This window comes from Cibotium barometz, chromosome 27 (genome assembly GCF_041138505.1).
Source record: "Cibotium barometz isolate CiBa-2024 chromosome 27, ASM4113850v1, whole genome shotgun sequence".
In the NCBI taxonomy this organism is placed as follows: Eukaryota; Viridiplantae; Streptophyta; class Polypodiopsida; order Cyatheales; family Cibotiaceae; genus Cibotium; species Cibotium barometz.
In genome coordinates, this window is record NC_141072.1 from 33,696,857 (window position 1) to 33,708,846 (window position 11,990).

Consider the following 11,990-nt stretch of genomic DNA (forward strand, 5'->3'; position numbering starts at 1 on the left):
GTGAGGGATGTCCACTGAAGATGGTGGTGTATCTCTCTCTAATGACTATATGCTCTGCATCTGCATACATAATGTTCCTCACTCTCAACCTCCTCCTAGCATAGTCTGCATATCCTCTCTGCTCTGGGGATCCGTGCTGCCCTACCTACCTCAATCTCAAGCTAGTGTGATGACACTTTGAGCTGGCCAATCACCACTCGGGCATTGTGAGGCATGTACACATCCATGTATCCAGATCTCTATATGAATCCATCGGCTGAGATACGCATAAACTGATCTCTGTAGTATAGCATCTTCGGCGGTAGAGGCTGACTGGGTGTAATCGAAGTCTCATGAGTGTATCACTGCCATAAATCCTGCCGAAGGACTCTCTTCCTCTCACTGTGAGAGAGCTGGATGTGTGGTGCATGTATATCATACTGGAAAGGTGGCAAGTGATCTATGTCGAGACCATGCTGAGTGAGCCACTGTATCATCTGTGAATACCATGATCTCCTATCTCCACTCTCTGTGAGCTGCTTGGACGCCTCAAAAGCTCTATGTAAGAGTCAATCTGATGGCATATCTCTGATCCTCTGTATGAAGCAGATCATCTGGAAGAGGGCCTCTACTAGCATAGGAGGTGCAGCAAACTCCGTCCAAACAATGTCATGTGGGACGGAGGGTTTGCTGCGGATCATCCGTGAGAGCATGAGAATCTGAGGCCTCTCTATCTGAGACCATGTGGAGGTGGCGAGCCCAGGTGCCCATACTGCTGCAGCATACATCAAAGCAGGGGTGACTAGTGTGTCAAACAACCACCCCTTCGTGCGGGGCTCCTAGAAGTGTGCCTGGTGACACTGTCTCTCTAGCATGGCCAAAGCTGCATACCCTCGTGTGAGTCTATCCCTGGCTACCTGTGCCATAGTAAATCCTCTTGGCGGAGTCGTAAATGTAATCCCCAGGTACACATATGAGTCTACCACCTCTACCTGTCCTCCTGCTGTGAAGATGGCCTGTCATCGAACCGGCCCTGAGGTGTGGAAAATCATGGCCTTGGTATTCCCAAGGTTCACTGTAAGCCCCCTCTGTGTGCAAAAGTCATTGAGTGCATGGAGATGGTGCTGTAGTCCCATCCGCGACTCAGAGACCAGAATAATACCATTTGCATATAGCATAATGTGGACTGTGGTACCTGAGATGTCTACCCCGTCCCCACCACCATGACCAATGAAGTTAGCCACCTCATCGATGTATAGCCCAAATAGTGGAGGAGAGAGTGGGCATCCTTGCTTCACACCTATGGGGGGGGGGAGAGAGAGAGAGAGAGAGAGAGAGAGAGAGAGAGAGAGAGAGAGAGATTTTATTAACGTCTTCCAAAAGACCGAACTCGGCCTATGAGACAAATCGGTGTACTTGTATGGGGTATCCTCTGTCATCCCAACAAAATGAAAAAGTACTGAACTAAAAAACTGAATTTGGGTGTGCAATAAGTACAATGAGTGGTGGAGGGGATGGAGCTCTACTACTAGGAGAATGCAAAGCTATATGCATGGAGTATACAATCATGATATGCAACCTAGCTAGCTCCATCCTGTACCATACTGGGGGTATAAAATGGTATACATCAATGAAGGGGGTGTCCACAACTCCCTGAAGAACATGCCTGGGTGTGCTCTGAAGCGAGCCAGTCGCTCCGCACCCTCTCTGTGAAACTGAGCTCTGATCTCTGTCGTCTCTCTCTGGTATAGGCGTGGTGTCCGAAAGCCAGGTGTCCTCTGTCTCCTGCGGGCTCTGAGTGTCTCTGCTCTCTGGAGAGTAATTCCCTGCTGTGTAGGGGCTGGGAGTGGGATGGATCTCTGAAAAAATGTAGTAATCTGTGTCTGTCGTCCCCCTCTGGAGCTGTCTGGGCCTGTAATGATGTCTCTCTGTGGCGCTGTATGTCTAGAATGAATCTCCCCAGTATGCATTAGTCTGTTGCCTCAAAAATCTGGCGTAGGGAATGTGGCTCTCTGAATAAAATGGGATATCTCTCTCTGATGGCTGTATATGCTCTGCATCTGCATACATAATACTTCTCACTCTCCACCTCCTCTCTGCACAATCTGCATACCCTCTCTTCTCGGGGGATCCGTGCTGCTCGGCCAGTCTCAATCTCCAATCGGTGTAATGAAACTCTAAGCTGACCAATCGCCACTCGGGAACCGTGTGGTAAAAAGCCCTCCATGTATCTAGGCCTCTCTATAAATCCATCATCAGTGATACTCATGAAGTGATCTCTGTAGTATAGCATCTTCCGTGGAAGAGGCTGTGTAGGCGATATCCATGTCTCTCGTGTATAGAGCTGCCATAGGTCCTGTCTCAATACTCTGTTCCTCTCACTATGAGAGAGACGGATATGTGGTGCATCCCTGTCATATTGGAATGGTGGTAGATGATCCATGTCTAGGACATGTTGTGAGAACCAATGTGTGACCTTTGCATACCATGATCCTCTGTCTCCTACCTTAGCCAGCTGTCTAGATGCCTCAAACGCTCTGTATGACAATCTGTCTTGTGGCATCTCTCTGAATCTGTCTAGCAGGCATATAGTCTGAAATATGGCCTCTACCATCATAGGAGGCGCAGCAAACTCTGCTCGGATAATGTCATGAGGTACTGATGGTTTGCTGCGTATCATGCGTGCCATCATGAGGGCCTGTGGTCTCTCTATCTGTGTCCACCAATGGGTAGCAAGGCCCGGCACCCATACCGCTACTCCATACAACAATGCCGGTGTGACTAATGTGTCAAATAGCCACCCCTTCGTCCGAGGCTCCTGAAAATGCGCCTGGTGGCACTCTCTAGCATAGCCAATGCTGCATATCCCCATGTCAATCTAGCTCTGGCTGCTGAACCCATGGTGAAGCGTGTGGCTGCTGCAGAGAAGGTAACCCCTAGATACACGTATGATGTCACCACCTCCACCTAGAGCCCTGCAAGAGTGAATGTCAGTTGACTCCTGTCCTGTCTCGATGTATGAAAAACCATAACCTTGGTTTTCCCAAGGTTCACAGTAAGACCCCTCTGTGTGCAGAAATCATGGAGTGCAAGTAGATGCTGCTGTAGACCACCTGGAGACTCAGACACTAATACAATATCATCAGCATAAAGCGTAATATGTACTGAGGTACCTGCTAAATCAACTCCATCTCCGCCTCCCCATGTAATGAAGTCAGCCACCTCATCAATGTATAACCCAAATAGCGCGGGGGAAAGTGGGCATCCTTGCTTCACACCAATGGTGCTAGCAATAGTCTCGGACATACCTCCTGGACATCTGACTCGCCCAAAAACCTGCTCATATAATGCATAAATGGCCCATGTCATATCTGCTGGTATGCCAAGAGACTGCAGGCACTGAAAGAGCCTCTCTCGTGGTACTGTGTCAAATGCCTTGCGGAAATCCACAAAGCAGCAATAGAGCTTTCTCTTCCTCACTCTGGCGTGATCAATCATACATCTCAAAGTGAATACATGGTCAGTGGTAGAGAAAGCTCTCCTGAAGCCTGCCTGCCCTGATGAGCGTAAACCTGCTCGCTCAGCATATAAGCTAAGCTCTTGCTCCAACACTGCACCATAGAGTTTGGCCAGCACGTGGCCAACCATAACCGTCCTGTAGTTGCTCAGATCGAGCATATCCCCTGTTTTGTGAATCGGCACAATGGTGTGCATCGTCAACTCCGCAGGCAAACCCTCTGCTAGTGCCCTGTTTAACAGGGGTGCAAGAAAAGGAGCCAAAGAATCTACTGCATATATGAGATGCTCACCTTGCACGCCCATATGGTCGGCGGCGGCCCGTCCATGCTGTAGGCGGCGGATAGCTTCCTGTACCATCGAGTGGGTAAAGAAGCTAGCTGTGGTATGTCGAGACTCCTGTGGCTGAGGTATAGGTAGCTGCTGTGGGGCGTGGTATAGGCCCTCTGCATATGTGTGCCATGTCTGTGGGTCTGCAATAGGTGTCGGTGTTCGGGGCTCTCTGAAGTGCCGCCATGAGACAGGGCTATCTCTACTCATGAAGAAATGAAAGATCTCTAGCTCCTGTATCTCTACGAAGGTCCGCCTTTTGCGGCGAGTAAGTCTCCTCATCTCTCTCCTCGACTCCTGCTCTGTGATGGCTCCCAAGGCTCTCTGTATGCGGAGCCATGAGTATAGGGCTATGCACTCGTCATCATACCATCTGTTCTGGGGCATAGTCCCAAATCTCGCAGGCTCTCCTGAGTGGACACGATGTGGGAAGTCTGTAATGCAGCCGTGTGTAGGAGTGATGCCAGCTGGGCTGTAATGGCATCCATAGGTGCCAGGGGATCCATGAGTAGGAGCCCATCCTCTACTCTACCAGTGTATATGTCTGCCATGTCATGTGTGAAGTTGATGGTAGTGTGTGGTGTCGGTATGTGGGGGGCTGGTGATACTGGTGATCCGGCTAGTGAAAATGCCAAGTATGTATGATCTGCCCCAATAGGACGAGGTGGAATGGAGAATGCGGTGACAAGCTGTGATGCCTCCAAAGACCCCATGATGTAGTCTACCACCGTGCCTCCGGTCCATGTACGACCCCCATGTGGGAAGCATGTCAGCCCTCCTGATCCCAACCACTGTAGCATCCCGTTATAAATAACGAGACGATGCCTGGCTCCCAACTCTAGTAAGTGGTCCCCATAATGTCCTCTGTCTGGTCCAGTGTCCTCTGATGCCAGACTAGCCCCTATCTCCTCTGGATCCACAGGGTGGAAGATCTCCATGTCATCATAGTCATACACCTCACACTGTCTGCTCTATGTGTGGGCATTAAAGTCGCCCGTAAGAAATACTTCCCCTAGTGTAGAATAATGCATAATCTCCTCTGACAAACAAGTGTATGGCGAGGCTCCTGTCTCCTCCTCCTGTGCCATGTCCTCTGTAATGACATAGGAGGATCCCGATGGAGAAAAGTAACATAGAGCTATGTATATAACCCTGTCTTGTGAGAGCTGTAAGCTGATCCACATGTATCTGGCCTCTGGATCCTGTGCTACCACTCTCAGTCTGCCCTGTAGCTCCCGTCTGAATAGAACTGCTACTGCCCCCGACCCTCTCGAGGTGCCCTAGCGTGTGGTCCTCCTGTATGCTGACTCCCACAGGAATCCCTCTACTCGAGGTAGCCCTCTCTCTGGGCTCTGATGTGTCTCTGTCAAAAGTATGATGTCTCTCCCCACCATAACATGCTCCAGTCGTCCAGGCCTTCATTGCCATCTCGAGGACCTCGAGTTTCTCTTGGAGACTCGGGGCCATTCCTCCAGATCACTCTGCAATCCTTCCCACAGGCAGGGAGGACAGAGAGAGAGAGAGAGAGAGAGAGAGAGAGAGAGAGAGAGAGTTATGTTGCTGCCTTGGGGGCCTGAGCAAGGGTGGGTGGAAAAAGGAGGCCAGCCACGCGAACAACAGGCGCAATCAGTGGGCGGCGAACAGCGAGAGAGAGGGCGGACACTGAAGCGGGCAGCGCAAGCAGGCCAGCACAGTGCGAGCACAGCAGCACCAAGCGCAGCACATTAGGGGGTGCGCAGCGCAAGCAGGGCAGCTCGGGCTAGTGGGTACGAATAGGCGCAACACAACGTAAAGGGCAGCGCTAGGCGCAGCACAGCACAGCACAGCACGGCGAGAGAGAGAGAGAGAGAGAGAGAGAGAGAGAGAGAGAGAGAGAGAGAGAGAGAGAGAGGGGGGGGGGGGGCCGCGGAAGCGAACGGAGGGAGAGAGAGTGCCGAGGGGGGGGGGGGGAGAGAGAGAGAAAGAAAGAAAGAAAGAAAGATATATTAACGTCCTGTCGAGGCCAAAGCTGACCTATAGGACAGATCAGAATACATCTTTGGTTACAATCCACTTCGGGGTATCGGTTAAAGAAAAGTGCATGTGGGATCAAAAAGAAACTAACTTCAAAGCTCTCATGACTCATGAGAGTTACATGTTACAATGGTAAAATCACCATGTGCTTAATGTGATTAGATATGTATAAGTATCAAGTTCATGTCCTTCAAAAGGAGGGTGGACCTTTAAAATCTTTGAGAGAGAGAGAGAGAGAGAGAGAGAGAGAGAGAGAGAGAGTGTGTGTGTGTGTGTGGCGCGGGAGAGAGAGAGAGAGAGAGAGAGAGAGAGAGAGTGCCGGGGGGGAGAGAGAGAGAGAGAGAGAGTGTGTGCGTGGCGCGGGAGAGAGAGAGAGAGAGAGAGAGAGAGAGAGAGAGTTGAGCGAGTGCAGGAGGGAGAAAGAGAGAGGTTGGCCTGTGCGGGGAAGAGAGAGACTCTTACGATGAGCGAGCACGACCAAGCTAGTAGCGAAGCCCAACACGACCACCCACAAGCGCCTGTCGCCGAACAGAGAGAGAGCCGCACGCACATAAGAAACAGAAGAAAAAAAACATGATGTTGACATGCGTTCGCCCTTCATTTTTTAACCTATATTAATCAAACTCCCACATTCACTAACGTTTCCAAACGTTAGTGAACATTTCAATCAATGTAAATGTTTGGATCCTATCCAAACTGCGTTTGGATGCAACCTTGTCTCTTTCCTTCTTTGATTTTGGAGCAACACCTTTGGTAGTTGTGAGCGCTACAAACAGACAGGGAACACATTGTCTCAAATTGAGATATCCTCTTGGGTAAGGAAGAAGACCATATAGTGTGTGGTTAACTTTATTAACTGAATTTTTACGCATTTCAATGTGATTCGAGTACGTTACGAGTCTCGTTTTGGCGGCAGCTCTCCACAGCACTATGAAAGTGTCGATTTTGACTGTATATACCCAATTTCTGGTCGAAGCAAATTTGCAACGAAAATTTGGTTACAAGGCAGTATGTGCAAAGAATCTTAAGTGTTACAAGTGTTGGTGGATGTATGTTTATGTGACTAGTTCATATACAATCGCATTATAACATGTTTACATTTACAATAACACTGTATTGGAGATTGCACGTTTGTTGCAAGTGCATAAGTCTTTTGAGAGCACCATTTGGTGAGTTGTTACACGTAATCATGTCCGAAAGTCTATCCCAGATCATGAGCGAGAAGCTAGACAAGAATAACTTCCAAGTGTGGAAGTTCAAGATGACCAATTTCCTTATGAGAAAAGGATATTGGGAATTCATCACAAGTGATGAATCATGAAAAGGAGCCAAAGATTAGTGAAGAAAATCCCATCTCTCAACAAGTACAGGCATATAAAGCATGGCATGAAAGAGCCAGTAGGGTCCTATATTGGTTGTCTGTCAATGTAACAAATTCTATAATTGTGCATATACACGATGCACAAATGCCTAATGAGGCTTGGAACACCTTGGTGAAGATGTGCAGCACAAACACCCACCAAGCTCGGAAGATGCAGTTTAAGTACAGGCTGCATAATGTGACTAGAGGAAAGCTAAGTATAAATGATTACACATGCCCTTGCTTCTATTGGATCATCTATAGATGATGATTATATGGTTTCGGTGACCTTGATGATTGTAGAGAAGAGAAGAAGATAGAAGAAAATTCAACCATCCATCTCTCTTATTATCTCTTTATGTTAATGGTTGTAGAGAAGAGAAGAAGATAGAAGAAAATTCAACAATCCAACTCTCTCGTGTGTTGCTCTCTTGTATGTGTGTGTTGTATGTGACCTTGATGGTTGTAGAGAAGAGAAGAAGATAGAAGAAAATTCAACCATCCATCTCTCTTATTATCTCTTTATGTTAATGGTTGTAGAGAAGTGAAGAAGATAGAAGAAAATTCAACCATCCAACTCTCTCGTGTGTTGCTCTCTCTTGTATGTGCGTGTGTGCTTACAAGGAACTCAAGCTCTCCCTCTTTCTCTCATTCTCTTTAGAGGTAAGATTAGAAGCTTGGTCACCTTCAAGGACACATTCATATGCAACAGTAATGGTTCAAGCTTTGGGTAGTTGCATTGGGCAGCCAGCTAGTGCTGATACCAAATGTTGTCACGACTTCTAAGGTAGGCTGCATGTTGGGTCACCAACCGACGCCCAACAGCCCACTTAAGGTCCCTGCTGCCCAGGGAAAATGGGAGTGCACACGGATGACCTCTACCCCTCACCTCATCTTCCCAATATACCACCACCACACAAGTCCCTTTCTTGCATACAAGATTATTGTCCCTTCCAACTGCCATGTATCACTCAAAAAGAGTTCATTCAATTACTTTGCTTTTTCACCACACTCCCTTGATCAAACAAACTGCTGCACCTCACCACCTAACACTGCCTTTCAAGATAGCTGCCTTGGGGGAACCCCTAAGTGACACTTTTCACCCCTCATGTCGATTTAATGGAATGCCATTGCTTTTGTACTTATGAACCAAGTACATTTTACTGTTAAAACCACCGTACTGCCCAGCAGCTAAGATTCTAGTACCACTTCACCAATCACTACACAACAAATGAGACTAATGATGGACAAGTGAGCAGCCCCCAGAAAGGGCCACCTGGAAGCCACCACAGCTCTGTCAGGCAAGCAAGAGAAGGCTGGACATACTATGCAGCAGTATGAAAGGCAAGGACCAGACCGTGCGTGCTTTCTTTGCAGTAGAAAAAGTGAAAACAAAGGGTCGTTTCTTTGCTTCTGATCATCACGAGGACAAATCAAGATACGCTCTGAAAAACTAACCCTAAAGCTCTGAAAAACTAATCCAGAGTTTGAGGAAGTGCATTCGCATGCAGATGTTCCATAACCAGAATGGTTTCAACTTGGAAAGTAATCCTTTGGTAATTTCCAAAGTTGACGATTGGTTTAGTAAACCAATATGATGTCTTGTTACTGTGGGAGATCACATTTTCATAATAATGGATGTGAACAGTGATGGCCAACTATTAGAGGGAAAAGGATGGAAATAATTTGGTCCTGACCTACAAATGTGTAACCACAAGACAAGGTGACAAATGTAGGTTGGGCCCTGCACATGCTTGAAACTAATGACTTTGACATTTTGAGTTGGGGTTGCCCAGACTGTCCAATGCACTAGCTTAAGAGGTATGCTACTGTTTTTATGAGATAAATCTACACCCCTTCAATGCCACTTAATAAAGTATAAGATAAAGCACTTACCATCCCGAAACAAAGGAGCAAAATTCTGATGAGAACCGATCACAAGATGCAAATGGAGCAGGTTGTACCACTATGGCGTCCAAAAGCTCATAAAAGTTCAGCCAACGCCCATCCTTCACTGGTGGCATGTATGGAAAATGTCCTAATGCACACTCCAAAATGACCAGGCCTAAGCTCCAGACATCACTATCATAACTATGTGTGCCTCCACACACCCGCTCTGGCTGCAAACCAAAAACAAAGAAGAATCAAAATAATGATGTGCATCACGGGTAGCTTTGTTTTGATGAACTCCACTGACTTGTTCCCATATACCTACCGACATATACATGTAAGTGCCAATAAAGGTGTTGCGTTGGCCCATAGAATTTGTAAGGACGGCACTAACACCAAAATCTGTAATCTTGACCTCACCCTTGTGGTTCACTAGAAGATTGGAAGGCTTTAAGTCCCGGTGAATGACATGCCTATCTTGATGCAAGTAGATCAAGCCCTTCAGTACCTGCAAGGCATACCTAATCCGTGATATGTAAAGACAACGGTAGAATTTGGGTTAAATAAAAGCAGTTCAACTTTGATGCGAAATTGCAGTGCCACGGTGATACATGAGCTTGGACTCAAGCGATGAATAATGTTGTGACCTACCTGTCTGCATATAACTGCCAAATATGGCTCCGGTATAGTCCTACAGTTTTTTAAAACATCGGCCAATGACCCACCATCCATGTATTCCAACACTATAGAGATGACACCATTGTTGTAAAATGCATGATAGCAGACCACCACAAATGGACAATGCATAGCCTGATTGATTCTCAACTCCCGCACAATCTGCTTACGAACAGTCTCTTCAATGTTCATTTGAATCACCTGAAAAGAAAGGTAGACATGCATGATCAATCTACCATGTAAAAAGGCAAAATTTCCATTAAAATACTGAAAAGTAATCAAAAAGCCACTCTCGATCCAAGCACAAAGCAACTTTCAACCTGGATGTGTCTAGTGCAAAAGACTGGAACCCTAAACCAAGTGACTGGCTAATCATACTCATGTTATGGCTGCTAAACTAGGAAGGAAGTAAATCGCAGGCCAAAGACATATATACACGCATAGACACAAATGGGCATGCCATGCCATGCCATGCCATAGACCTTCATGGACATGGTATGGCATGACTAGGACTGGACATGCCCCATAGTTGCCGGGCGTTTCATGAAATGTGTTTTCACATTAGTTTTGTATCTTTACAAAATATTTCATACCTTGAGGGATGGGTTGAAAGTCCCCGATAAATCTTAGATTTGGTCTAGACGCATGCTAAAATCCTTGTTAATGTAAAGATCATGAAAAATTTTGCCTATCTTTGTGATTAAACCTCATTCCTGATTTTTTATTCTCGTTAAAGCTTTGAATAGAGTTACAATGCAGTGCCCTTGAGGTGGCTTTGTTTTCTTGTATGAGGCAGGTTGCTATTTGATAACAATCCCTTTTTTCTTTTTTCGATGGAGCTGAAAAAGAAGGTACAGAACATTTTCTTCGTACTTTCTTAAAGGTATAAATAGATTTCATTGCAACTATCAACTATCCTGCTGAACATGTCATAGACAATCCATACACCATTGTGATTCCTCCCTGTTGGAATCCAAATAAGTGTGTGCAGCATGAGCTAGCAATACAGATGGCTTTGGCCTAAATCGGTGGGAAGGAATGAAAACATCAGTTTTCCAACAACTTACTCTTTTTAAAAATGCATGATCCCTGAAGTATAAGGTGCCTTGATAATCATTAACTTTAAAGAGGAAAAAATTAGATGAATGGGCTATTAACAATTGTCCTGAGAGGAACAAAACCAAAGAATGGGCTGTATTGAATCAAATCAAAGGCTGTTGTACCTTGACAGCAAAGAATTGGCCAGTCCATTTATGGCGCACAAGCTGAACAATACCGCCGCTGCCTTTACCCAACACCTTGACAGTTTCCAGATCTTCCAAGGTGAAAGTGGCATCTTGAGCTTGGGGCACTGCAGGCTGTTATCCCACATCTGTAATTACGGAGTGCAAACAAAAGGGTTTTCCCCAGATCAAGAAGCATGTGCACACAAATGCCTTTCCTTTAGTTTAAGCATCTGATTAACCCTCATAATCAGATCCAGATTAGGGCAAATACTTACGATTTCTTTAGATATAACTCTCAGCCCATCTCGATTAACAACGAGATCTCCATCTCGGAAGGTCCCGCTTGCCGTTCTGTTACTCAGAAGAGTCAAAAACAAAACACGCGCGCGACTAGCATTCTGCTACACACACACATACACACACGCACAAACCACACAGACTGTACATACAGGAAGTGTGAGATGGACGTCTCCTGTGGAGGAACACTGAGCTTGAGCTTACACGGAGGTTCCCTTCTCCTGGACATGATGGTTTCTCAGCGTGCAGACAACAATGAAGCATGAGGTTGATGATGCATTTGTCTCTCTCTTTATAGAAGGAGAAGAGAAGTGCGCCGTTTGACCCTTAAATACAGGAAACCGTAGACTAGCCCACTCCAATTCTTGACACACCCATAGGGGATTGCTTTTGCCTTGCCAAGATGCCATACTACTAATGGTGGAAATCTTCCCTCTACAACAAGCCAAGGCATCTCGGATGTTATTGGCATGCAATTTTTTCAGAAAAATATCTCTAAGGTCATTCACGTGCGTGTAACGCCTAAGCTAATTAGGGCAAACGGACACTTGTTTGAACCACCGAAGAGTACGCCAGACCTCCTGAGGCTGTACAAGCTATAAGAAAATTTAAAAAGCAAAAAAAAAAAGTGCTTGCTCATTAAAGGAGCAATTGACAACATCAAGATATGGCCACGATAGAGGGATTACGTGGGCTCACACCTA

At 46.4% G+C, this 11,990-nt stretch overlaps 1 protein-coding gene across 4 annotated transcripts in view; it reads right to left on the reverse strand.

Moving 5' to 3' along the window:
• LOC147623316 (mitogen-activated protein kinase kinase 1a-like) overlaps positions 1-11,711 on the reverse strand; it is a 59,886-nt gene extending 48,175 nt beyond the window's left edge. The window contains exons 1-6 of one of the 4 annotated variants that reach the window (XM_086821435.1): positions 11,491-11,711; positions 11,265-11,340; positions 10,987-11,121; positions 9,740-9,964; positions 9,414-9,596; positions 9,095-9,318 (exon numbers count right to left, since the gene is read on the reverse strand). In XM_086821435.1, coding sequence (XP_086677561.1) covers positions 9,095-9,318; positions 9,414-9,596; positions 9,740-9,964; positions 10,987-11,121; positions 11,265-11,340; positions 11,491-11,696 — 1,049 coding nt within the window. In that variant the 5' untranslated portion in view covers positions 11,697-11,711. Of the gene's footprint in view, positions 1-9,090; positions 9,319-9,413; positions 9,597-9,739; positions 9,965-10,986; positions 11,136-11,264; positions 11,341-11,438 lie in introns of those variants that run through there. The other 3 variants (XM_086821436.1, XM_086821438.1, XM_086821437.1) reach the window with 3 other exon arrangements.
• Positions 11,712-11,990: the final 279 nt, after the last annotated feature.